At 41.7% G+C, this 25,006-nt stretch overlaps 6 protein-coding genes across 6 annotated transcripts; 3 read left to right on the top strand and 3 right to left on the bottom strand.

Annotated features, from left to right (window-relative positions):
* Positions 1 to 2,382: 2,382 nt before the first annotated feature.
* Positions 2,383 to 4,182, bottom strand: TRIREDRAFT_103463 (uncharacterized protein; the record flags this gene model as incomplete). Its single annotated transcript, XM_006962006.1, has 3 exons — positions 2,383 to 2,441; positions 2,738 to 2,785; positions 2,844 to 4,182. The coding sequence occupies 3 exons, from the start codon at positions 4,180 to 4,182 to the stop codon at positions 2,383 to 2,385; spliced, it is 1,446 nt and encodes a 481-aa protein (XP_006962068.1).
* A 2,402-nt stretch (positions 4,183 to 6,584) lies between these two features.
* On the bottom strand, positions 6,585 to 8,073 carry TRIREDRAFT_74576 (basic-leucine zipper transcription factor-like protein). Its single transcript, XM_006962005.1, has 3 exons — positions 8,054 to 8,073; positions 7,452 to 7,825; positions 6,585 to 7,124 (listed from the first exon to the last, which is right to left on the bottom strand). Exons 2-3 carry the CDS (start codon positions 7,577 to 7,579, stop codon positions 6,608 to 6,610), a joined length of 645 nt encoding a protein of 214 aa, XP_006962067.1. The 5' UTR covers positions 7,580 to 7,825; positions 8,054 to 8,073; the 3' UTR covers positions 6,585 to 6,607.
* Positions 8,074 to 18,428: 10,355 nt separating this feature from the next.
* TRIREDRAFT_33827 (uncharacterized protein) lies at positions 18,429 to 18,836 on the top strand (the record flags this gene model as incomplete). The annotated part of the gene is made up of 1 exon (XM_006961943.1): positions 18,429 to 18,836. A coding segment is annotated over one exon (408 nt), but the record flags the coding sequence as incomplete, so codon positions are not given.
* A 1,157-nt stretch (positions 18,837 to 19,993) lies between these two features.
* Positions 19,994 to 21,018, top strand: TRIREDRAFT_103459 (uncharacterized protein; the record flags this gene model as incomplete). The annotated part of the gene is made up of 3 exons (XM_006962215.1): positions 19,994 to 20,378; positions 20,809 to 20,944; positions 20,991 to 21,018. The coding sequence occupies 3 exons, from the start codon at positions 19,994 to 19,996 to the stop codon at positions 21,016 to 21,018; spliced, it is 549 nt and encodes a 182-aa protein (XP_006962277.1).
* An 835-nt stretch (positions 21,019 to 21,853) lies between these two features.
* TRIREDRAFT_103458 (glycoside hydrolase family 25) lies at positions 21,854 to 22,596 on the top strand (the record flags this gene model as incomplete). Its single annotated transcript, XM_006962214.1, has 2 exons — positions 21,854 to 22,003; positions 22,060 to 22,596. 2 exons carry the CDS (start codon positions 21,854 to 21,856, stop codon positions 22,594 to 22,596), a joined length of 687 nt encoding a protein of 228 aa, XP_006962276.1.
* Positions 22,597 to 22,814: 218 nt separating this feature from the next.
* TRIREDRAFT_55671 (uncharacterized protein) lies at positions 22,815 to 23,837 on the bottom strand (the record flags this gene model as incomplete). Its single annotated transcript, XM_006962004.1, has 1 exon — positions 22,815 to 23,837. One exon carries the CDS (start codon positions 23,835 to 23,837, stop codon positions 22,815 to 22,817), a length of 1,023 nt encoding a protein of 340 aa, XP_006962066.1.
* Positions 23,838 to 25,006: the final 1,169 nt, after the last annotated feature.

Genomic DNA, 25,006 nt, shown 5'->3' with positions numbered 1-25,006 from the left:
CTTATTCTGACCGGCCGGCTGTTCGTAGCACTTGTCGGGTACCTCCCCTGATTCATATCCCATGTAACCCTTATAATGTATATATATATATGCATCGTCCGCTCGTTCGTTGCCCCATGAGGTGCACGTAAATCGGGTCATCGATACGATCGATAGTTGATGTGAGATCGCCTTGTCTTTTCTCGAGTGGCAGGATAATGGGATGGCCCTTCATTAGGAGTCGGTCTGTAGCAGCGGCCCTGGACAAAGAGTTCAGACGTTAACTCGTGAAAGTCTCCCAACGGTACTTGTAACTCACCATTATTGTCAGCCTATGTTCTTGATTGTTAGATGTATAGAACAGTCAGATGTGATATAGCTTGCACGGACTGACGCCAACGGTTGTCCGTTGCCGTTGTTGAACTGGCCGATGATATACTGAGCTTTCATCGTCAGTATACCGAGGAGTGTACCAAATGATACCCCGCAAATAATCATCGGCACAGGAGAGAGAATAATAACTTGATACGTGTCAGATACCGTACGAGGCCAGCCAGCGGAGATGACCAAACTCACCTTGATAACCAGTAGGTTACAAGCAAATAGGAACTGAATCATATTGTCATTGTATTTACACGTAAATATGGACGAGAACTTGACGTTGTCAGTATATGCAATACTGATAGAAATTAGTGAGTACCGACCTCAAACCTGCAGCGTTGGGACGATGTTCCCGAAGGCCTGTCAGGGAGATTGCCACCGCATATGAGAAAGACTCTGAAGCCGAAGTCTCTTCAGCTTGAGGCCCCTAACCGGCGTCACTGGCTGCATTCAATGCTTTCTGGAGCCTTTCAGTGTCGGTACTGTTTGGTCAAGCTTCAAGCTTGGGCTCACCATTGATATCCAGCCAGAGAGCTGAAGACATCTGGGAGATCCTGACGAAGACGTGAGAGCGGTCAGAAGACGAGCCCAATGAGCGGATAAGGCCACCCAAAACAAGTAGAAGGGCAAGTCTTCTCAGGGCTCTGTTGCGACGTGGAAGAGCTAGTTCCTTTGTCGTCAGTCGATCTCGTTTGAATCATTGTCGCAGGGTTGCTTACCTTGGCAGACTGCCTACTGCTGGGGTGCTCATGTGTGCGGACTCTTGTCCCTAACAGAGAGCTGCATATTGTATCTCAAAGAGAGTCATCCCCAGCGGCATCAGGATAAAGAGAAGCGTGAGGTTGATCAATGAATGTTGCCTATGACAAAATCTTGAGCGCCGTCTCTCGCTCAGGGATGCGTTGGCTGTCATCTCCATTGAATCGAAAAAGGTGCTGGATGCAGTGAAGAAGATGGAGTTTGCTATGTCGATGGCAACGTAGAGAATCAAAGGAAAGAGGAAAGATGGAAAGACCTTATTGTCAGGAATGTGCATCTGTGTGGCGAGAGATCACGTGCGGCAGAATAACTGTCCGCCCCTTATTCTGCATGTCGAGGATGGTGAAGCATAATGGCTTGCACTCGTGCACAAACCCGAGATATAGTCATGTAAAGGTAAATTGTATAACTTGAAGGACTTGAGAAAGTCTGCAGGGCTTTTTCTTCCCGAGAAATGAACATTTGGAGAAGCTGGAGAGGCGAAGAGGACGGTGGTGAAGTGAATGGTCGCTGTTTCAGGGGATGGACGACCGCTAAAGACTGCAGCACAACAACTGAACAGCGGTCGTCAGCAGTTGTCAGGGCATCGCCCTCGCTTAGCTACCGCTCTCTGTATTTGAATTGGGCAGTATCTGCGGAGGACGCGATATTGGACATTAGAAGACGCTGGCTGCAGTGTGAAACGATATGATGATGATGATGTGGGAATAGCTGCAACAAGTTGCTCCACAAGTCCAGCATTGAATGTATTTCTCACCACTTAGATATCAAACTATGTATCTAGTTAACGTAAACCTACCTCAGCGTTTTGAAATCTGTATGGGAGAGGTTTGTGTTGATGAAACGCAATGCTTTGCAGGCGAATTGTCAGCGTGTCGACCTTCTGCCACTCTGCCAGCCGATGGCCCGACCTGAACCTACAGTGTCAAACAAAGAATAATGGGAAGACTTTCACAGGAAACCTCCCGACACAACCTTTTACCGTATGTGCTCTACTTTGAACGACAGTATCATGTTCAGGGAGATGTTCAGAGGCATGCCATTGCGAGTCAAGCAGCCTACGCATTCGTTTCAACTTCAAGCCCCGATAAGTCCCTCTATGCTTCGTCCACTTGCTTACTTGCAGCCTTACTTGACCAAGCTTGGGAGGGGCCTGCATCTCACAGCTACATGTAAAGTGATTTTTTCTTTTCTGCTTTCTCCTCCCTTTGAACACGAACTCTTGCGCAACCGAGGCATTGACGGTAGTTTCAGGAACAAGGATCACTGAACAGAGAAGCAAAGGCGCATGAACCAAGGATTGCATTGCGTATGAGGACAATCTATTGTAGGTACATTCTGTTGCTACAGCAGAACTTTGAGACCCAGTCAAGCTTCCAACCATTTCCAAGAGCAAATGAACTGATTCTTCAGAAAGAGAAAGAAAGGAAAGACATAAGAAATGCGGCCATGTTCCACCTCAAACCAATGCACGAGAGTTCGAACCTTTGAACCGAGAGGCGACTCGTGGCCGGATCAGAGAACAAACATTGAGGGTAGGAAACAATCTAATATACTCCCTGTTGCCCTATCACCCATCCGCTTGCGACAAGGAGTTGTTGAGGCCTGATTGGCTTACAGTGCTTAGGCACAGTTAGTAGATCTTCCCAAGCAAAAGGAGGTAAGGCTATGCTTCGGGTATCATCACTTACGTGCAAACCCGCACCAGATCCTGTTCTGGTCACCGTCCAGAGGCGAGAGCGGCGCGTATCCTTGGCTTGTATTGTCTACCGCGGTAGCAGTTGGGACCCAGTTATGGGGCTTGAAGTCTTGGCTTTGGAAGATTCTGTCAAAGGTTTCGGGTCTCGGCGGATCTGTGGGATGATATGCAGGGCAACCGTCGTTGGTGTGGAACATTTCGACAATCAGGCTTGTCTCGAGGGCCAGCTCATTGGCAGTATCGCGGCAGAGGTCAGAGGACCAGGGGCCCTGAGGCTCGAACCAAACGATACGAAACCACAGAGAGGACAGGGGATGGTGGCCCGCCCTCTCCTGGACAAAATCGTAGAGCTGCCCCATGCAGAGACCAACGTTCATGTCATGGGCCTTGATGATGGCCTTTTCCATCCTCTGTGGCAGGGGCGAGGTGCCCCTGTCTGGCTGGAAGATCATGACGCCAAAGCTGAAGATTGGAGGCTGGCACACGAGCATGTTGCGCCAGCTGGCGCCAGAGCGAGTGAATCTATCTCTCTCCTGGATTGCCTCGATAGTGGCCCGGCCATCCAGCCTCTCTTCGAGCACGGGCTGGTAGATTGACGAGGGCTCCCACGGCATGTTCATCTTCCTGAGCCTGTGGTGGTGGCGGGTCCATCTGTGCTCGTAGAATGACTCGGCCCGGCGCAGCCAACCGTAGGTGCGCCCAAAGTTGAAGAAGCAGCTCTTGAAATATCTGACCAGGAGGGAGTTGACAAGGGGGAATTTCTCGCGGTCATCTTTGAGCCATTGGGCCTGAGGGTGAAGACCCAGCTTGGCCTTGCCGTCAGGCTTGAGGTAGAGCTTCCGCTGGAGGGTCGGGGATCCCTCAACGACGGCCTTCCAGGTCTTGTTGACTCGTTGGATGGATGTCAGAACCGTGACAGGGTCGAGCAGGAGAAAAATGCTTTCCAGGATCTCAGTCGAATGCGTAAGCTTGTGAGGTGTGGCGTTTGACTTGGGTCTTGGGGACTCGTCGGTGATGTTGCATATAGAAGGATCGCGGGTAAGAGCAACGTAGAACTCATTGGGGCGATTCTGAAACCCTATATGGAACTCGTGGGGGAGAGGCTTGGAGGCAGGATAGAACAATATACAAGGGAATATGGAAGGAATCCAGGACCGCATATCACGAGTGTCAATAGCAATGAATCGCTTCAGTGGGTGAGGAACCGGTTGCAGGTAAGGAGGGAATACGCTGTCGGTGATTTCGAAGGAACGGGTGTAGTAAAAAGCTTCCTCTGGATTCTGGACATAGTAGAGGGGAGGTAATTCGGGGTCATCTATTTCAACCTCGCCATCGTTAGGTACGCCTTTAGGGATGGATTCCATGATGAAGAGGAAAGGGCGGCAGGAATGGAAAAGAGGATTGAGAAGAGAATGTCGCTTGACTCAAAGTACAGCTTATAGGAGACTGACAGAGAAGAGAGAGGAGTGTTCGTCTGGGAGAAGCTGATGGGAAGATAAGGAGTAGGAGCAGCGGCTCTTATATTCATTACATCGCCAGCAGCTCTACTGTCTGCTTTCTCTTCCCATCACCTCTACTGCATCGCCTCCTACTCCTGCTGTTCATCCTCCTCGCTCCTCGCTCCATCTCCTGAAGCCCCTGATGCAAGTATTACTGCTGACATTACTAACCAGTGTCTCTGAATATTACTTCATGCTGCTGCTGCTATCAGCTTCATGGATGATATATCGCGGGTTTGCTTCTTTTTCCCTGTTTCTGGCTCAAATCTCACCCAAGATAGGTCAACTGATGAGCTGGGGGGCGGGGCAGATGGATGCCACAGCGCGTCTCGATTGGAGGCGTAAAACGAGGCTGTATCAACGACGTACGACTGGACGACAGCCGCTGTGGCCAGAGCAGCAAACAACTTTGTGGCTTTTCTCCCCGCCACCATCCTTGCCATGGCCTGTGCAGCAGCTGAACCAACCTGTACTATCTCGGGATCGCTGATCCTTTGAAGGGAGAGGATGGCAGGCTCAGCAGACAATGGGCGGCAAATGTTCCAGAGCAGATCCGGTAGACACAGGGGCTGGTGATGGCCGGCCGATCACGATGGAGGAGCTCTGGGGAATATGCGGCACTGCACTGCACTGCACTGCACTACTACCACACCAGGCTTTTGTGCTTTCTCCATACTTGCTATGACCTGGCAACCTGGTTGCCCACAGACTTGATCACGATCAGATGCGAGGTATATGTAAACATGAGGCCATTCGAGCCTTGCATCAACATGTTCACGTAGGCTGCTGTCCGTACATTACATTGCATGTTCAACCACCTGGCGTCGTGCATTCTCCAGAGGTGAGCGATGAACACGTGTCACATCAAAGCCGCCGTATGCGTGTAAAGTAGCAGGAGGCGCTTTTTTCTGAAGGATTTGAAGCAAGGGTTTATGATTTAGTGCAATGCAGATGCAACTCGATACAAGCACAGGACATGAGGGTGTGAACGGGACGTAGTAATACCACAAACTAAGATCAAGACCGAGGCCGAGACAAATCTCAGTACCAGGAACCCGGTACTTTGCCAGATGACCACCTCTCGATCCGAGCAAGCGAGGCCACAGACGTCGGCGATTCCTCGAACATCAGCCGACTTCCAAGGCGTCCTTGACTGTGTCACTGCTAGTGATATCAATGTCTGGACTCTCACTCCCAACGGTAGTCAGAGTGTCTGAGTTACCCGGGGTCAGTTGCGTCGATACTGTGCTCAGTCGTCCGGGGTGTCTATAAGTTGCATGAAGCAGGCATGCGGACTTCACAGCCATCCGAGATCGCCAGCAACTCCATGAGCGTACAGTAATGCCAACGTCGGCCTCCCTGGACGGGCTTCGAGAAAAGTGGGCTTCCGGTGCGGCTGAGATGTTTGTGTCGTGCTCAATTTCCTCTTGTCGTCCGTGTTCTGCTTTTTCCCTTGCTCTGCGGCTGAAACAGCAGGCCAACTCTGGTGAGGGGCTTGATATCCAAGGCAGCTGTGGCAGACGGGCAGAGGGGCAGACATGGTCGCGGAGAGTCTTGCCTGTCCCCCCCCTTGTCTTCTGCCATCATCTCGTACGAGAATGAAAAGCCATGAACGCAGTGGCTGGCCGTGTGCCAATAGCAGGACACCGTAGTCGAGTGAGAAGACCTCCAAAAGTCCCCGACAGGAGGTGGTGGCAGTACATGCTGCAGCGTGTGCCCCCTACATGACAGGTCCAATAGCATCATGCAAGAGAACCTCCTCTTTCCTCTGACGCGCGGAGGAGCAAAGACTGCGGGCGTGTGTATCATGATAGGATCGGAGCACCTCGTCCGATGCAAAAGAGGCCCGGAACATGCCCCCAGCCGCCGGCGTGGCTGGGCCACATCAATGAGAAGACAGACAAAGATAGATGAGAAAAACATGTTGAATCAGAATAGGGGCATCGAGACCCAAAAGAATACCCCGCAAAAAGACGCCCAGTCGTGATGCAATATAGGAAAATCAAGACACAACTCGCTCCCGCTTTCGCTGTCTCCCAAAGGGGGAGGACACGAAGAAAAAACAAATCAGACTCCTAGCTCTGCCCTCTCCATCTCGTCGTTCTCTGAACCCTCCCCTCTCCGTCTCTCCAATCCTCCATCTCTCCCTCCTTCCATCTGCCCATTTGCCCGTTTCTTGAACCCTCTACGTTTTCTCGTCTTTCCGTCTCTTCATTTTTCCGTATTTGTCATTCCATCTCTTCTTCTCCGGCTCTTCATCTCTTCATCATTCCATTCCTTTCGCTGTGCCCTACAGGAGATCATCCGAGCCACTAGCAACGCTCTGCTCAATGGCATAGTTGATGTCTCGCTCGGAAAAGACAGGCCCCTGCCCATCACATTTTGCGACTTGCCTCAGGTACTCGGCCACCTTACTGACATCCACCAGCCCACGCTTGTACAGCGAGTGTTCCAGGAGGTAGTCCCAAGCAGCACCGGCCGCGAGCAGTCTATGGCCGTCGTCAGAGGTGACGATACGGTGCGGAGGCCCCCTGTTGTTGTGGCCCTGGAGCACGTTTGTGTAGAAGTCGGTGGGCGTGTAAGTCATGGGCCCGGTCGTCATGGGCTCGGGGGAGTGAGAGCCAGTCTGGTTCTGGTTGACGGCGGAGGTGGCCCGGAGTATCTCGTTCTCGGTCGACATTCTCTGTAGGTCTCGTCGGAGGCGCTCATTTTCGCTGGCGGCTTCCTTCTGGGCGGCTTCGAGGCTGGCAAGTTTGGACTCGAGGTCTTTGACGTGCCTTTCCTTGCGTTCGCGGAATGCTCGTTGCCTGCGGTTGTAAGACAGGTCAGTCAATGCTAGAAATCGGAAGGCCAACAGGTTCTCCTGTCGTGGTTGTTTTGCTTTTGGGGCTTGTTTGCTTGTTTCGTTGGTTATCTCAAGAAGAAGACATGCAGTAGGCATGGTGACCAGGTTTCTGGTTCCTCCCGCAAGGATCTGATCTGGTCTGCCCATCAAATGTGGGATGCATTCACAGGTCAGACCAAGTCTACAGATAACCCGTAGATTCGATACAGAACCATGGAAAAGATGCCAGCGCACAAGAGGCCTATCACCAGGAGGCCAAAAGGTCACAAGAGGAGAGGGGAGAACCTACGCAGCACGGTTCTGAGCCTTCCTCCGAGACTGGGCCGGTGTCATGTTGTCGTCGTCATCGCTCCCACGGACTTCCTCGCCAGTGCCCTCTGCCTTGGTCCCTGGCCCAGATCCGCCCTCGCCGCGCATACTAATGCTATTGCTGCCGTTGACGCTGCCATTGACGCTGCCATTTGTGGAGGGCGAGTGCGGCTGATGCTGCTCCTGAAGCTGCTGCTGGTGGTGCTGGTGGTGCTGGAGCTGGTCCTGGTGCTGATGCTGATGCTGTTGATGCACGGGGCTCGGGTGTTGGGCAAAAGGTGGAGGAGGGTGATGATGGCCTCCATAGGCCGCCTGTGCGTAATCGAATGCATGGAAGGGGTCGGCAAAGTGATCCTACAAGGCGAGAGCACCCACAGAGGGCGATTGGGTCAGCATCAGTCAACATCAAACGTCCACGTCCACGGCCTTGCCCATGTCGAAGGGCCTCAGATCACCCAGAGCAAAGACTGGCAGACGGCTCCAGCTCTGGGTGATTAGTCCTCTCTCTCGTAATGCTCAAGTAAGGGAGCGCTAAGGCACGAGAAGCTGCGCTTCGGGGGGAGTGGGGGACCACAAACTGACAGGCGGGGAGGTGTTGCTGAAATCGTCCGAGCCGGCCGACTGGGAGTGTGAAGGCGTCAAGGGCATAAAAGCCCCCGGGAAGGCCTGGTGAGGGCCGAAGGTGTACTGGGCAGCGAAGTCCATGGTGGCGGTTGATCGTTGAAAGCTGGTGGTGATGCTCCGAACTTTCTGCCGCGTGGGCACAATGGCGTGTATGTAGGTATTGAGTCTAATGTACGGGGGGGGGGACTATGACCACTACTACCTGATACCTGGTAGGGGAAGAACCGGGGGGGGGAGGAGGGGATCTGATGTAGATTTCGATAAGAGGGCACCACAACCCGTATTATATGTATGCGTGCCAGAGTGCGAGGTAGGGGATCAAAAAAAGGCAGAGTAGAGAGTTGTGGCAGTGGTCAGAAACCGTGATCAGTGGTAATGCTTCCCAGAGATTCTGGAAAACCGAAGAAATGGAGGGCTGTCTCTGGCTGTTTTTCTCCTCTCTGTTCCCTGTAAAGGAATTCCTACGTGCTCGCGATGTCCGTACCAACAAAAAGTCAAAGTAACAATATGTCCTCTGCTTTGGTTTTGCGAATAATTAATCAAAGGGCATTAATAAGAAAGACCAACCAACAAAGATGTAGGTGATATGCGTTAGTTAAGCGTTGAGAGAAGAGATTGTCATCCCGGCACAGAAGAAGAGAGAACCGAGGGCAGATCAGGGAAAGGAAGAGAGATGGAAGAACCCCCGAAACGATCCACGATGCCCGACAAGGCACGAAAGAAAAGACGAGCGAATGAGAGCAGTCCCCAGTTGGAGCCCTGGACAGCCCATCTCGAAGCCTGAACCTGAAGGGGGGGCCGAGGAGGGAGGGGGGGCTGCCATGCGACGAAAGATGCTGGCATGCGTGGGAATCATCGCTGCTGCTTAGGGATTGCCGCGCGGGTAGCAGCCACAAAGTCTCGCTTTGCTCCGTGTTAGCTGGATGCCCGGGTCTGCGCGAAGAGTCGACGAAGGGACTGCTAGTACGGATCGGTTGAAGCCGGTTCATGAGGCTGTGGATTCTGCAACGCCCGATTATGCTTGTGGCGCCACAAGCAGCGCTGAGGTGCTTCCTGTCCACCGCCATGACAATTACACGTTTTGACTTGAACTGTTCTCTTTGTCCAAGTCTTTCCTCAGACTAGACTGGCTGTGTCCCTATCCCTCACCTCTTCTCATTCTCGTCTTTCCCTCCCCACTTGCAGAGCTACACTCAACCTTCTGTCGGGGCTCTCACTCTCCAAATGCCCGCCCCTCTTGGTCTTCTCACCCCCCCAACACAGCCCTCCGATGCCCGCTAAGAATACGATGAGCCCGGCTGCTGTTAGTGGCTGCAAGGCGTGAGCTGTTCGGTCTCGACGAGCACAGCTTTTGACGTGGAGCAGGGGGGCCCGCCCAGCCCTTTGGGTCTCGCTCTTGGTATTACCACTCCGTACGAGGTAGCATTCTGCAGTCCAGCACGGCGCGGACTTCGCCAGCGCGGCAGTTAATTTCCAGGCGCACTGATTCGGGCGGCCCCAGTCCGCTCTGCCAGGCTGACTTGTTGATCTGTCGAGGCACACGGGTCCGCTCTATCGTCTCCACGACAGATGCGGGACGACAAATGGCATCAGGTGGCATGCATCACATCTTCAGTCAACCAGGGCGAATATGTCCATCATGACAGAAGAAGACATGCGGAAGAACGACGAATGAACGGAGAGGAATGGAGCAAAGGGGGTTTCCTCATGCAAAACGGTATCCCCGTCCCGCCAACCCCCATCATACACTGATGACTGGATTCTCGAGAAAATCTTCGGTCAAACTCGTCCCGGAATTCCAAATCTCCGTGCGAGTGAGGTCTCTTCAGAGTTGTTCCCCTTGCGCAGGCAGGGTGTGCCTTCGTGCATGTCACTAGCATTCCGTACTTGCGTACGGGAATACAATTTTCATCAAATCAAAGCTCACATCTGATGAGCTGCTGCTTACTGTCCCCCCTCGCTAGTAGGCGCAGCAACCACGGGACGAGAGCCATGGCAATCTCACTTGACTGTCAGAGAGGTTCATTGATAGTAGCAACTTTCTTGAGAGAGCGGTATTCCCCACCGTATCTACCTAGGTAGTTTGTGATTTCCATGTGCATCCTAAGATAAATTTGTCTTGTTCTGTACCGTCGTGACTCGCCCTCAGAGATCCATCGTTCCGGACTCCGAAGATCGTAGGGCTGAAGGGGCTCCTGAAGGAGTGATCGTTGTGGCCCTCGGTTGCCTCCTGACTGACGAAGGAGCCCATTCGAACAATATGAATGGCCTGAGATGGCCTCAAACAGGTCCGTCAGACTTGGTTCCAGCCAGGGTGCCTGTAGGGGGGCTGATGGGAGGGGTATGGAATCTTTCGATGCAAGCCAGGATTGAAGCCCTACAACCAGCCGATTTGCCTAAAGGGTAGATGGAGCAATATGTACTTGGATGGGGTCGGATGTGCCTCTGTACATATATCCCCATACTCCACTGCTAGGATATGAGCATCGGTAGATGACTTGGGATCAACCAAACTCATGTCTGATGGGTAGTAGCAGCACTTTTGTAGAGCAAAGTCAGCCGTAGGTCTCGGTTATCTCTTTCCCGTTGCTGGTGAGGGTGTCAACGGAGCCCTCGTCTTCCCTCGTCTCTAGCCAATAGAATTTCTGCATGACCAAAAGAGCTGTTCCAAAAGGAATAAAATCCATGCCATATCTTGCCATACGTAATATTATTAAGTGGTCCCCACCTAATAACTTAAGACCACCCTATAATACCACAGGCCTTAGGCCTATAATACATTTATAGCTATTTATTTATTTTCCTTTCTTTCTCTTTCTCTTTAGCTAGTCTTTTATAAAAGAAAAGAGCTTATTATTATACCTTTATTAAGTTATAAGCCTTATACTTTTTTAAAAATTATAAAAAAATTATACTTAAACCTTTAAGTTAGTAATAAATAATACTATTATTATTATATTTTTAACCTAATATAAATTATACTTTTAATTTAATATAAATTACCTTTTTTTTAATTTAAAAGATTAACTTTCTTCTTTTTTATTTATAAAAACTTAAAGACTTTATTTTACTTATATATTAATAAAATAATTATTACCTAACTCTTTAAGTTAAAATAATTTTAAATTTATTATTAAAAATAAAAACTTTAATTATAATAACCTTAATTTAAATTTATAAATAGTATAATTTAAAATAATATAGCTAATATTTATAAAAAATAATACCTTTAAGGCTTTATAAGCTAACTTCTTTTTTTTAATAATATTATTAAAAAGTCTTAATAATTAAAATACTTAAAAATAAATACTTAAAATTAATACTTACTTAATAGGCTTTTAAAGTATTATTAAAGGAATAAATATTATAGCTAAAAAAGCTACTTAAGCTAAAAAAAATACTTAAAAAGAAAATAATATATTAATAATAAAATTTATTTTAAATAACCTATTAATAGAAATTTATATAAAGCTTAATTATAAAGGCTTTAATAATAATAACTTAATAATAAAAAAGCTTTTTAAAATAATAAAAACTATAGTTTTAAAAGCCTTAATAAAAGGAGTTTTTATTATTATTTAAAAGTTTAATTATTTAAAATATAGCTAATTTAAGTTTTTAAAAGTATATATTAATATATTAATAAAAGCTTAAACTTATATTACTTATTAATATTTTAAAGTACTAAAGGTTTAATTTATAATTATAGTATTTATAAGCCTTAAATATATTAATAAAACTTAGTATAAGTATTAAATTATAAATTTTTATTAAAGTAAGGAAGTTAAAAAAAATAAACTTATTAAGTTCCTTTACTTATAAATAAATAAAAAAATAAAAATTAAAAAGATATTTAGTATTTTTAAGCAGCCTGCTTTTTTTTTATTAAATAATAATAATAATAAATAATAAAAATAAGGCAAGCCTAATAATAATAAAATTAAAAAGCTAGAATATAACTATATTATTTTAATAAATAAAAAGCCTTATATATTTAATACTTATTAAAGACTTTATTTTAAACTCTGCTTAAAGAATTATTATCCTTAATTTTATTTAAACTTATAATAAGAATTTTATTTATAAAAATAAAAATTAAGTAATAAAAAAAAAGATAAACCTAAGCTTATAATAAAAAAAAACTATTTAAAAGCACCTTAAATATTATAAAAGTAAGGTAATTATTTATTAATATAATAATTACTTTAAATATCTTTATTAAGCCTAACCTTTTTAAAAAAAATAAAAATAATATTATTAAAATTATATAAAATAACACTTAAAATTATAACTTTACTTTAACTAAATATAGTATTAATTAAAATAATATTATTATTAACTTAGGCTATAACTTATACTATTTTAATAACTTAAAGTAGTTTATTTTTATTTAAATACTAAATAAAGCTAATATAATAGCTATATTTAATAAAAGTATATTAAAAATTAAAGGGATAGAGATTATAATTATTTTATTATTAAATAATAAAATAATTAAATTTAAGAATATTACTTATACTTTTTAAAGTGCTATTAATATAGTAAGTTTAAAAGTCCTTAAATAAAAAGATATTTAGTATAACTTTATAAAAGAATTACTTATATAGTAAAAAAATAAAGTAATTATAATTATAAAGGTTTATTAAAAGTATAATATTATAGTTTTAAAAATAATAATACTATTAATTAATAAATATTATAATTTTATAATACTTTTTATTAAATTATTTATTATAAATATAAAATATAGTTTTATATATAAAAAACTAGGCTATATTAATAAAAAATAAGTTTTAAAAGCTTATTAATAATTAGAAATTTAAATAAATAAAATAATAATTAAAGACTTTTATTATAAAGCTTATTATTTAGCTAAATTTAAATTTATTATTAATTATATATTATTAGCTAAACTTATAAAATTTTTTTAAATTATTTTTTAAAATATAATCTTTTATATATTTATTAAATATAAAGGTTTTAAAATCTTATTTTATAAAATTAATACCTTTACTTACTATTAATAACTAATTTTAGTTACTAATTATAAAAATACTATAAAAAAACTATAAGGCTAAAAGAATTAAGTAAAGGTCTTTAATAATAGTTATAAAGTTTAAGTTATAGTATTTAATAATATAAAAAAGTTTATATTATAAAAAATATAAAACTAGTTTTATAAAAATAAATTTATTATTAAAACCTTTATAGTTTATACTTTTTAATAAAATAGTATAATTAAATAGGCTAAAAAAAGCTTTATAAACTTAAAATAAGTAACTTATATTAAAATTAAATTACTTAAAACCTTATAGCTTTTATATATAAAATCTATTATATATATTTATAACTTACTACTAACCTTATTTAATAAAAATAAGATCTTATTATTAAAAAAGATATTTAAAGCTATTTAAGTAAAATATAAATATAATATTAAGTATATTAAGACCTAGGGTTATATAGTATATATTAAGAAATATAAAAACTAATAAGTTAAAAGTATAAAAATATATCTTAAAGTAAATAAAGAATATTTTATTAATATAAAAGGCTTAAATAGCTATATTTATAAAGTTTATTTATTAAATAAAAATAAAGTTATTAAATTATAAAATATATAATTTTAAAAGTTAAGTAGTAAAATATTTTATAATTAAAAAGAACTAGAAATTAAGTATAAAGCTATACTTATTAATTTTAAAATTAAAAAAAAGGCTAAATAGTAATTAGCTAAAAAAATTAACTATAGTAAGCTTTTAATATAGTTATTATTTAAAATACTTTTAAAGCTAATAAAGTAATTAATAATAATACTAAATTCAATAAATTTAAGTATTTTAAGGCTAATAATAATAAAAATATTTTTTAATAATAATTATTAGTAAATTATAAAAAAAGTAAGTATTTTTAAATTTTAAAGCTTATTTTATAAAAAGATTTATAAAATAAAACCTTTTTAATTATTTTTTATTATTATAACCTTTATAATTAATATTTAATTAAACTTAAAGCTATTTATTAAAATATTATTATTATTATTATTTTTAACTTATAAAACCTTATAATTAATATTAAAAATATAACCTTAGCTATACTTAAATAAGCTAAATTAAATTAAATAAATAAAATATATATAGCTAATTAATAATAGTATTACTTTATAAAAAGTATTACTTAAGTTAATTATAAAGCTTTATATAAAGGAAAAATAAAAAGAATTATATTTATAATTAAGACTATTAAATAATAAAAGTATAATAAATTTATAAAAAAATAACTAATTTTTATAATATTTATAACTCTTAAAGTTAAATAATAACTTAATAAAAGTATAAAAGTTTTTAAAAATTAAAATAATATTAAAAAAAAGTATAATTATAAAATTAAATAGTTTTTTATAATAAAAAAATAATATAATAATTTAATTAAAAAATAAACTTAAAGCTTAGTTATATTATTAAAAGATATTATAATCCTTTATAATAAATAAGTATATAATTTAAAGTATTTTACTAATAGTAATTTTATAATAATAATATACTTAATTATTTAAAAAAATTAGCTTTAAAAAATAAACTATTTAATAAAAGAACTTTATATTATAATAGCCTATTTTATATTAATTAAGGTATTTTATTTAATTATAGTAATTAATAATTTTAAGTAATAGTAATTTAATACTATTATTATATTTTTTAATATTAATATTAAAAAGGAAGTTTATATATATTTATTATAAGGCTTTAATAATAAATTTAAAAAAGTTTATTATTTAAAAAAAGCTTTTTATAATTTTTTAAATACCTTTTTATAATAATTTAAAAAAGCTATATAACTACTAGTTATAATTTAATTTAAACCTTTTAAATTTAAGCTTTATATTTTTAAATATAAAAATAATATTATTTTAATTTTATATATAAATAATATAATAATTATAGTTTTAAAATATTAATTATTTATAATATAATAATATAATTAAAAAGCCTATTTAAAATTAAAAAGCTAGAAAATATAATTATTTTTTTAAAATTAAAAGTTTATAAAAATTAAAAAAATAAAATAATTATACTTAGCTAAAGTATTTATATTAAAAAAGTTATTATTAAATTTATTTTAATATTTTAAAATTTAATTAAAACCTTATAGCTATTTAAAAAAATAATTTTTTATAATTAAAAATAATAAAAAGTTATTATATTAATAAAAAAATAATTAAAATAAATAAAAAGCTTAAATTTTATTTTAATAAGTATAAGGCTTAATATTATATATACTATTTAAAAGCTTTATAAAGCTAATATTAATTTAATAAAATATTATAAGGAAATCTTAAAGTATTTATTTTAATACCTTTAAGGTATAACTAACTTAAGTATTTAACTTAATAGTAAATATAATATTAAAAACCTTAATTTAAAGGTTTATATTAATATAATATTTATTAATAACTTAGCTAAAAGATTTAATATAGCAGGCTATATTATATTAATTAAAAATAAACTAGTTTATTAAAAAAGTAAAAAATAAATTATTATTATTATAAGCTTAATTAAAGCTAAATTTATAAACCTTACCTTAATTAAAATATTAACTATTTAAATTAAGAAAATCCTTAATAATTTAAGTATTAAAAACTAAAAGCTTATAATTTTATATATTAATTTTTAAAATACTAAAATTACTATTCTTAATATAATATAATATAATATAAATAAAGTATATAAATATTTATTTTAAATAAATTATTAATAAAATAAAATAAAAAAACTTTAAAATATAATAAATTAATATATAAAAAATAATTATAAATAATTTAATAAAGCTATTTATAAAAATTAAGTATATTAAATTTATAAAGCTTTTAAAAATAGTTAATACTATTTAATAATAAAGATTTATTTTAAATTTATATATTTATTTAATAGTAAGGGTAATTATAATAAGTATACTAACTTTATTATTTTAATTATACTTTATTTTATATATATTATTTCTTTTTTTATATTAATAAGAATTTAAATTATAATAAGTTTATATTTAAAATAGTTTAAAAATACTAAATTTATAATAAAAAGTAATATAAGTTTTTTTATTTTTCTTAAATTATAATACTAACTTTAAGGCATTTTAAAATAAGCAGCTACTTTAACTAGGTTTATATTAAAAAAACCTTTATTATAAAAGGTATTTTATTTACTAATTAAAATAAATTTATCTCTTATACTTTTAATACTTTAAAATATAAGTATTTTATTAAACTTTAATTATTATATTAATAGTATTAATATATTTTTTATAAAAAAAGCATTTTATTTAATAAATAAAAAGCTATTTAAAAGCTTTTATTATTATATTAATAATTTATTTTTATTTATATTTATTTTAGTAATTTATTTTTATTTTAATTTAAAAAGCCTTATACTTTAATAAGTAAAAGTAACTTTTAAACTTTAATAAATAAAAAAATCTTAATTTAATTTACTATTTTTATTAATATTATTTCTTCTTAATTAAAGAAATAATAGTTATTTTTTAAATTTATTTTATATTTTTTATATATAATAAAATAGCTTATATTTTATAATTAATAAAATATTATTAATTACTTAAGTTATATTATAATAATATTATAATATATTAGTTTTAAAAGGGATATATTAAGTAGTCCTTACTTTAATAACTTAAAACTACTTTATAATATTATAAGCCTTAGGGCTATAATATATTTATAGCTGTTTATTTATTTTCCTTTTCTTTCTTTTTAGCTAGTCTTTTATAAAAGAAGAGAGTTTATAGTTGCCCTTTATTATATATAACCAGATGCCTTCTTATATTAAAGCCGCATGACCTCGGCTCTTGCCCTCTCCCGGGTGGCACAACTATGCGGGGAAGAGTCTCGGCATTAAGGTGACCAGGGTCGCTCAACCCGTCGGCCGAGCAAGCTTGCTGAACACAGGCTGCAGCATGACTGCCCCAGCTGATCATGTACCAGTTGAGCTCTTCGTCCTTGATAGACTACCTACTACTACGCAGTATGTACTCGGCACATCCTGGATTCTCGACTGGACTTGTGGCATGCATATTGAGCACAGAGTAGGGTTGATATGGCGTGTTAGGTTGATTGTGCTTTAGACATTTGCAGCTGTGTTTCTTTCCAAGACTTACATCTGAAAAACGTGTGCGGGCCTGAACCATCGCATACTTGGACTGCATGGCCCTCACCTCCACCAGTCCTGCGTCAATACTGTACCTTACTTCTAGAAAACTCCCTAGGTCGATCCCGGAGTTCAGACAAAGTACGAGACACCGAGCTTGACCCAGCCTCCCTTTTGACCGCCACGTAGGACGTCCTCCCTTACAGATCCCGGCAGCATCAATCATAAACGGCAGCAACTTTCAATGCAATACGGCTGGCTCGTAACACTTCGTATAACGCTTCGATCATCTGCATCACATAGGGGCAAGATGGGATTGCGTTACCGTAACGGAGTACCAGATGCAGCGACCGTTTACTGCATGTTCTGGTCTATTCTAGGAATACGAGCGGCGGCGGATGCGATCCCCACACGCTAATCGGAAGCCTTACACAGTGTAAATCCAAGCTTAGACACTGCCAACGTTGCAAGTGGGAGTCGATGGATTGTGTCTTGAGACAATTGAGAGACCTTTGAGTCACTGAGACCAATCAACGAAAGTGCCTTCACAACACTGTACTTACCCCTCTGTCTCTGTCCAGTCAAGAGGTTTCGTGTCTCTACATGTCATCTGTAGTCAGCGGCTTTGAGAGATCAGGCAATGGCCCGATGATGTGGAGGAACAAACCCCTGCAACCCAATGCTCAATGACGCTCATCCCGAGGCTGGCCAGCCCTGCTGCATTGCCACCGCAAATCGACAGACAGCCTCAACATGCCAGCTCAAATACGAGATTGATGCAAGGGTGCCGAGTGGCCGCTGCAGACCGTGACCGCCTCTGGCAAGCTGCCCGGATGATCGCATCCAATCGATGTGTCTGCCGACATTCCTGTAACCACAAGATGAGCTGGCTCAGGCCTCGATCGTGCCAATACGAGTTGAGAGCATGAATGTCTTCTCCACTTGCGTTGGCAATGTTTCCAAGTTTTCAAGGTACACAGACACAGCTCGATCGAGTATATAAGGAGACGAGATGAACCGACTCGAAGCTCTCTAGCCCATCATCCTCATCCAACTCTGCCTCTGCTTCGCCTCTACCACAGATCAACTCACCTCAAAACACTTCTCCCACATATAAACACTCGGCCAAACTATTCGCAACCATGCAACTCACCAAGACTCTCTTCGCCGGCCTCCTCGCCGCTTCCACCGCCTTCGCGGCTCCCACTCCCGCCGACAAGTCCATGATGGCGGCCGTTCCCCAGTGGACAATCACCAACATGAAGCGCGTCTGCAACAAGGCCAACACCGAGTGCACATGGACCTTTGGCGTTGATACCCACCTCGCCGCTGCCACGCCCTGCACATACGTCGTCAAGGCCGCTGCCAATGCCTCCCAGGCCAGCGGCGGCCCCGTCACCTGCGGCCCTTACACCGTCACGTCCAGCTGGAGCGGACAGTTTGGCCCTGGCAACGGCTTCACCACGTTTGCTGTTGTGGACTACGCCAAGAAGCTCATCACTTGGCCTGCTTATACCGATGTTCAGGTCCAGGATGGCAAGGTGGTTACGCCCAACCAGAGCTATGCCCCTACTACTCTGCCATAGAAGGAGAAGCCTTATTGCTCAAACTGTCAAGTTACGGCTCAAGACTCTGTCAAGGATTGGTGTTCGATGGACGGAAGCAAATGTATACGACGAAATGTCACAAAATGTAATGTAATTAGACAACAATGTTTATTCTTCTTTTGACAATTTTGCTCCCCTGAAACCAAAAGTTGTGCATGCCTCCTTGAGAATTCTTATGAGCAGCAACATCAAGCGTACAAAAGTGACTTCCTAAGATGCTACAGCCTCTTCTCGAGCCGTTATATGCGCCAGTGTACCATCTAAGTGAATCCACCTGCTGCGGCTGACAGCTCTAAATCAGGAATATCGGCACCTTACCTTATGTGGAGCTTCGTTTTAGAATTCTCGGAGGTTTTCTGATAAGCTTATTCCACAGATCTAACCAAATTGTCCCAGTTGCCTGGCCAAGTTCAAGCCAAAGGGACGCCACATACACCAAGCATACCTTATGCGGTACTTTAGCCACCACAAGGACGTAGCAGAATCCAATCCAACCTTGTGGGTAAATCAGAGAGAGTCTCATATGGTATCATCAGTCTCTATGCGGTTGAGGTCTCAACGTCTGTCTTGATGAGGTTGAGGTTGAGACCTTCCGCTTCTTCATTCACTCTCAACCTCAAAACCGGCAAGCTCCTGCTCAGCGTCGTTGAGATGCGTCACTACTTAGTTGATAACATGTAAAGCCCTATGTGACGCCATTCTATAGATCACGAACGCCTCATCCAGCGAGTTCGTAAGGTTATGAAGCAGTTGAAAGACCAGTACAACGCCACCACGGCAATGGCCGATAACATGGATAATACGCCTAGCCCTTGTAGTCGAAGGTGTCCCCAATTTTGGTCAGTATCAGCTTTCAAAGCATGGTATCAACAAAACCCGTAAACCTTCTTTGGGATCAAGGTTCTAGGCAAAAAGCCTCTTCAGGATAGCCTTAAAGCGTACTATCTGTACACTATGCTCAAGCAGAATGTACCAAACGTATAAATAACCCAGGTTCCTCCAGCCTTCGGCTCCTGCACTATTCAATCTTCTCACATCTGCTCTGTATATCAGCCCAGATCAACAACTGCTACTTACTCTTACTCCAACGTCTTTGTCTCTTCTTGCACAATCACTGCAACGCTCTCGCAATGGCGATCCAGGGAAGAGTAGCCGAGTACTTTCCCCCTCTCTCCCGGCCATTTGATGGCAACCTGTCGACCTCCAAACGCGATCTCCAGACGTTGCGTCGACGTCAGCGCGAGGATGTCTCCATCCTTCGTCGCAACGCCATTCGGCGTCCCTCTCACGCCCGCCCCCATTACATCGTGATCAACAACATCGCGATACGTACCGGTACCGGGCGCTCACAAACTCCTGCCGCGTCGGATGATGCCAATGAGGCGACACCACTCGAACCTCAACCATCCGCCAACAGCACTCTGGGATCTGGATTGCCAACAGATACCCAATTCGTTGTCCAAAGGCCCAAGCTGGGCACTGACGTGGTCGCTAAAAGACCTACCGCAACCGAGAGTTGCCCGGCTCAGCCTGGGTGCCGAAATCTGTTGGAGAGACTGTCGCGATATATATCAGGGCTTCTTGGTCTTGAGCGGGACATCTGAACAGGGCAATTGCCTACCAACCTCCTGTCACCGAGGAATATGGGTGTGTCAGAACTTTTGTCATCTTTCAATGAAAGAGCATCTAGAGATGGATTTGGGTCAGACTTGAGATGTCTCGCTAGGTCGACTTATGGATGGAGAATTGTATACCATTTGATTTGATAAGTCATGGAGAGGGGTACCCTAATGTGTAAGGAGATGAAGATGTTTGGCGTAGGCTGGTTGTGAGAGTATGAGAATACAACGCATTGCACTACAATTTGCCTAAACAATAATCACATGTCTGATCTGCCTGTTCCGCATATAATCCTTACGCAATCCTTGGTGCAAAACAACTGTAGGACAGGTTTTATTGCTGGTTTTCCCATCGATCAGGTCGCACAAGCACAAGGACTATTGGAAACAGAGCAAGCTGGAGCAACAATTCTCCGCCTCAGCTGATATGGTGGGTTCATATCTCAATCTGATTACCGAGGAGTAAGTCTCACTTGATAGACGTATACAACCTATATCATTATTCCAGGAACAAAGATTCCGTCACCGTCCAGTGATGTCGCATCCTCGGCTTTGCTTCCTCGCGTCCAATTGGCCTATTTGACAGGGCACCTCTGCAGGAAGCGCGCTATTCCATGAATAGGAAGCTGTGCGCAGCATACCTTATGGATGACCATGATGCTGCAGACGATGAGCGGATCAGTTGCATTCCAGACAGACACAGTTCTACATGAAGACATTTGAATGGATCAGATCGGAATAACTACCCGTCAGCCGTACTTTGAACCTATATATAGCATCTATGGGAAGCAAGAGTTATACAATCTCTAGTTCCAAAACACTAGATATTTTTCATGTTTCTCATCGGCCTTGATGCTGGCGCCTTACAACCGGTTTTCCGCAGTAAATCACCTTCCAAACTGGACCAGATGGCCCCATCTCTAGCAGGGATCATTTTCAGCTCTCAGATAGCCCGCCGATCATGAGTGGTTGCGCGGTACTAAATGCGGGGGGTAGAGCTCGGATGCTCTATCAAACAGCACGGGAATCAAAGGGAGAATTTGATTGCGTCGAATCGCCAAGCTGAGCGAGGTCGGCAATGGTCCACCAAGCTCAATCTGCATAGCATATTGCGACACCTGAGTCAAGATAGTACAGTACATATATGTAGTACCTCAGGTTGGGAGAACAAGGGCCTTCGTAGAGCGTCTCTGTCCCGTGTTTGCATATGAAGATCTTGTGAGAAGGGCTGCACTGTCTCAAAGTGACGACTTGGCCGACTATATAAGGCCCTCCCATGTCCCAGACGCAAATTGTATTCAGAAAGTTTCTTGATCCAGTCAACCTCCAGCAAGCTGCTCCAGTCTATATCCCTAAATATTTTACATCATCATGAAGTTTCTGACTCCCCTTGCCGTCCAATTGGCAGCCCTTGCCTCTATGGCCAGCGCAACCGTGCCAGGATTCGACATTTCCCACTACCAAGCCACCGTTGACTTTGCCAAAGCCTATGCCGATGGTGCACGCTTTGTGATCATCAAGGTTCATACCGTCTTCCCAACTCTCATTTCAAGATGAGGTGCTAAACTGCTGCTTAGGCTACTGAGGGCACCACCTACACTGACCCCAGCTTCAGCGATCACTATACCAAGGCGACCAATGCCGGCTTCATCCGGGGTGGTTACCACTTTGCCCAGCCCGCCTCCTCTTCCGGTGCTGCCCAAGCCAACTACTTTCTCAAACACGGAGGCGGCTGGTCAGCGGACGGCATCACACTTCCTGGTATGCTGGATCTTGAGTATGCTCCCAGCGGCGACAGCTGCTATGGCTTGAGCGCGAGTGCCATGGTCAGCTGGATCAACGACTTTGTCAACACTTACCACGCTGCTACGACCCAGTATCCTCTCATTTACACCTCCACAAGCTGGTGGCAACTCTGTACTGGGAACAATGGCTCGTTTGGTAGCAAATCGCCTCTTGTTATCGCGCGGTATGCTAGCTCTGTTGGGGCGCTGCCCAATGGCTGGAGCGTTTATACAATCTGGCAGAACAGTGATGCCTCTCCCTGGGGTGGCGATAATGATATCTTCAACGGAAATCTCGCACAACTGCAGAAGATTGCCCGCGGAAGTTAGATACGAGGCTCATGGGCAAGCCGTATGATGAGAGTGCAAAGCTCAGCAAAAGCAGACACAGAGTTTTCCTCTTTCCAGAGCAATTGGTAGGAGACTAGATACTACCTAGGTATTGTAGAGCAATAAAAGTGTTGGCCCACAGAAAATCAAAGCAGCGACGCAAATTCTATTGAGAGTGCAATGAGAGTTATTTTCATGCTGTGTCACTCAGCCCGAGTTTAATCAAGCCAGGGGTTGATCTCCTTGAGAGACATGTCGTACAATCTCGCTGCAGCCTCCCCATCATAGGCCCATTCGGCATGCCCTGGATCAATCATCTTCCACCCCTTCTTCAACGGCTCGCTAAATCGGTTTCTCTCCAGGTATTTCCCTCCTTGGCCTTCTAGATCCCTGCTCACCGCAGCCCATACCGACGTCGACGCACCTTGCTCAGCGTTCATCATGCTCATGAGCGTTGCTATGGGGCCAGATTTGACGACGACGAGCCAGTCCTTGATATCCCACTGACTGGGCGCCTGAAGCCCCGTCCTGATACCTCCAGGGTGCATACTCCAGGCATGAAGCCCCTGCGCGCCATATCGCCTGTCGACTTCACTCGCAGTGTACACATCTGCAAGTTTGCTCTGACCGTACGCGACTGAGGGAACATATTGCCTCTTTTCCCAGTTCAAGTCTGAAAAGTCCATGGGAGCGTTTCTGTGAGCCGTGGACGAGACGAGGACGGCACGAGAGCAGAAGTCTGGTGTGGCTGTTGCTATGAGGACTGGTCTGAGGAGCTCCAATAGCAGGAAATGAGAGAGGTGGTTGGTTCCCCAGTGCTTTTCGTAGCCGTCCCGCATTCTTCCAAGGGGAACGTGCCTGATGCCAGCGTTCTCGATGAGAATATTGAGCTTGCTGCTCTTGGACTTGAACTCATCGACACAGGCCCGGACGCTGTCGAGGGACTCGAGATCCAACTTGAGGAGGTGAACACGGCCGCCGTCAAGGATATCACCGAGTGCTTGCTTTGCCTTTTCCAGGTTGCGAGCCGTAACGAAGAGGGTCGCGCCGGTGGCTTTCATCGCTCGCGCTGTCTCGATGCCCAGTCCTGAGGAACAGCCCGTGATGAAGACGACCTTGTCGCTCATGGTTCCCTCTCGCTGCTCGTCTTTGATGATTTTGAGGGCAGTTGGCCTTGCATCGCCGGGTCCATGCGGGTCTGCATGTGCCGCTGCGTAACGACTCGTTGTAATAGTGGTCATATCTTAGAGGTCGTTGAATGGGAATGGTCTGAATAGGTAGATTGGTCGAGACTGTTGATTGATGAGTTTACCGCTCGTTGTTCGTTAACATAGGCGAGAGTGTCTGAATCTATATATCATCGAGAGGTTACTTTTGTTGACAACCGCTCAAATCTTGCTGACGGGACTTTACTTGTATCAGGCACAATGGATGACATTATGCGAAAAGGCTGGAGATATAAGCATCGAGAATACAAAATTTCTTCACTTGCTATACGATGACTCTCGTAAGCCGAGTTAGGAAATTCTCGCTGACAGAGGGAGATGCGGCGCCTCCCGCTAAGATCATCTGCTATGCATTAATTTGTCTGCCGAGCTGGGGTGAACAAGGTAAAAAGGGGGCATTTTCAGTTTGAGAACCGGCTTTGGTTCATCTAATTCCAGTTTTGGAGTGGTTTCAAGACGAAGGCGCTATCAACCGCTTGAATGTTCCTTTGGACTCAAAGGCGGTCCTTGTACCGAATCATTGATTGGGATCCTAGTCACAAACTGTATGCCCTCGAGCAGTAGAGTAGGGACCACAAGGCCCAGGTAGCCATATGTAGAGAATTGAGCCATGACAACGAGAGATTGAGCAGGTTGGTCTGGTCATCCAATAGTCTTCCTTTGCTATCCAGCGTCTTAGTAGTTCCACAGCTTATGGCCGCACATATGTGAGGAGGAAAACACATCATTACGTCCTGGTGCTCTTACAATAGCCTTCTAGTGTTGGATGTATGCTTTGTTGTGGGGTGATAGCCTGGTAATACAGAGTCAGCCTTACTTTGTATGGATGAGGGGGCGGTACTGGGAAGCCGATCTACGGTTTGAATGCAGTTAATCTGCGGCGTGAACAACCCGATGGAAGCATTTCCTCTATCTCATGAAGATTTTGAACATGTTGAAGCTGATAGCAAATCCCCCTCTTGTCTAAGGAAACATGTACATATTCTCAAGCGATGTGCACATTGTCAACCATTACCTCGTAGGATCTATAAGTTCCCGTGGTGTGAGTCAAATCAAGGCCCTGTTAGGCTATCACACACGTATAGCAGTGTACAGCCTCGATGATAAATCTGACTTGTGCCAAAGTGATTGTCGAGAATTTCCGTTTCTGAGCATCGGAGCTTGTCTAGCACACCGAAGAGAAG

This window comes from Trichoderma reesei (assembly GCF_000167675.1).
Source record: "Trichoderma reesei QM6a unplaced genomic scaffold TRIREscaffold_2, whole genome shotgun sequence".
In the NCBI taxonomy this organism is placed as follows: Eukaryota; Fungi; Ascomycota; class Sordariomycetes; order Hypocreales; family Hypocreaceae; genus Trichoderma; species Trichoderma reesei.
The sequence above is the reverse complement of the archived record's forward strand: the minus strand, read 5'-3'. Positions and strand labels throughout refer to the sequence as shown.

Bases quoted from the DNA above. Each gene is read 5' to 3' on its own strand.
- TRIREDRAFT_74576 (XM_006962005.1), bottom strand. From the start codon at position 7,579: ATGCGCGGCGAGGGCGGATCTGGGCCAGGGACCAAGGCAGAGGGCACT. The intron at 7,125-7,451 runs GTAGGTTCTCCC...TTACAACCGCAG, and splicing joins AAGGCTCAGAACCGTGCTGC to GCAACGAGCATTCCGCGAAC.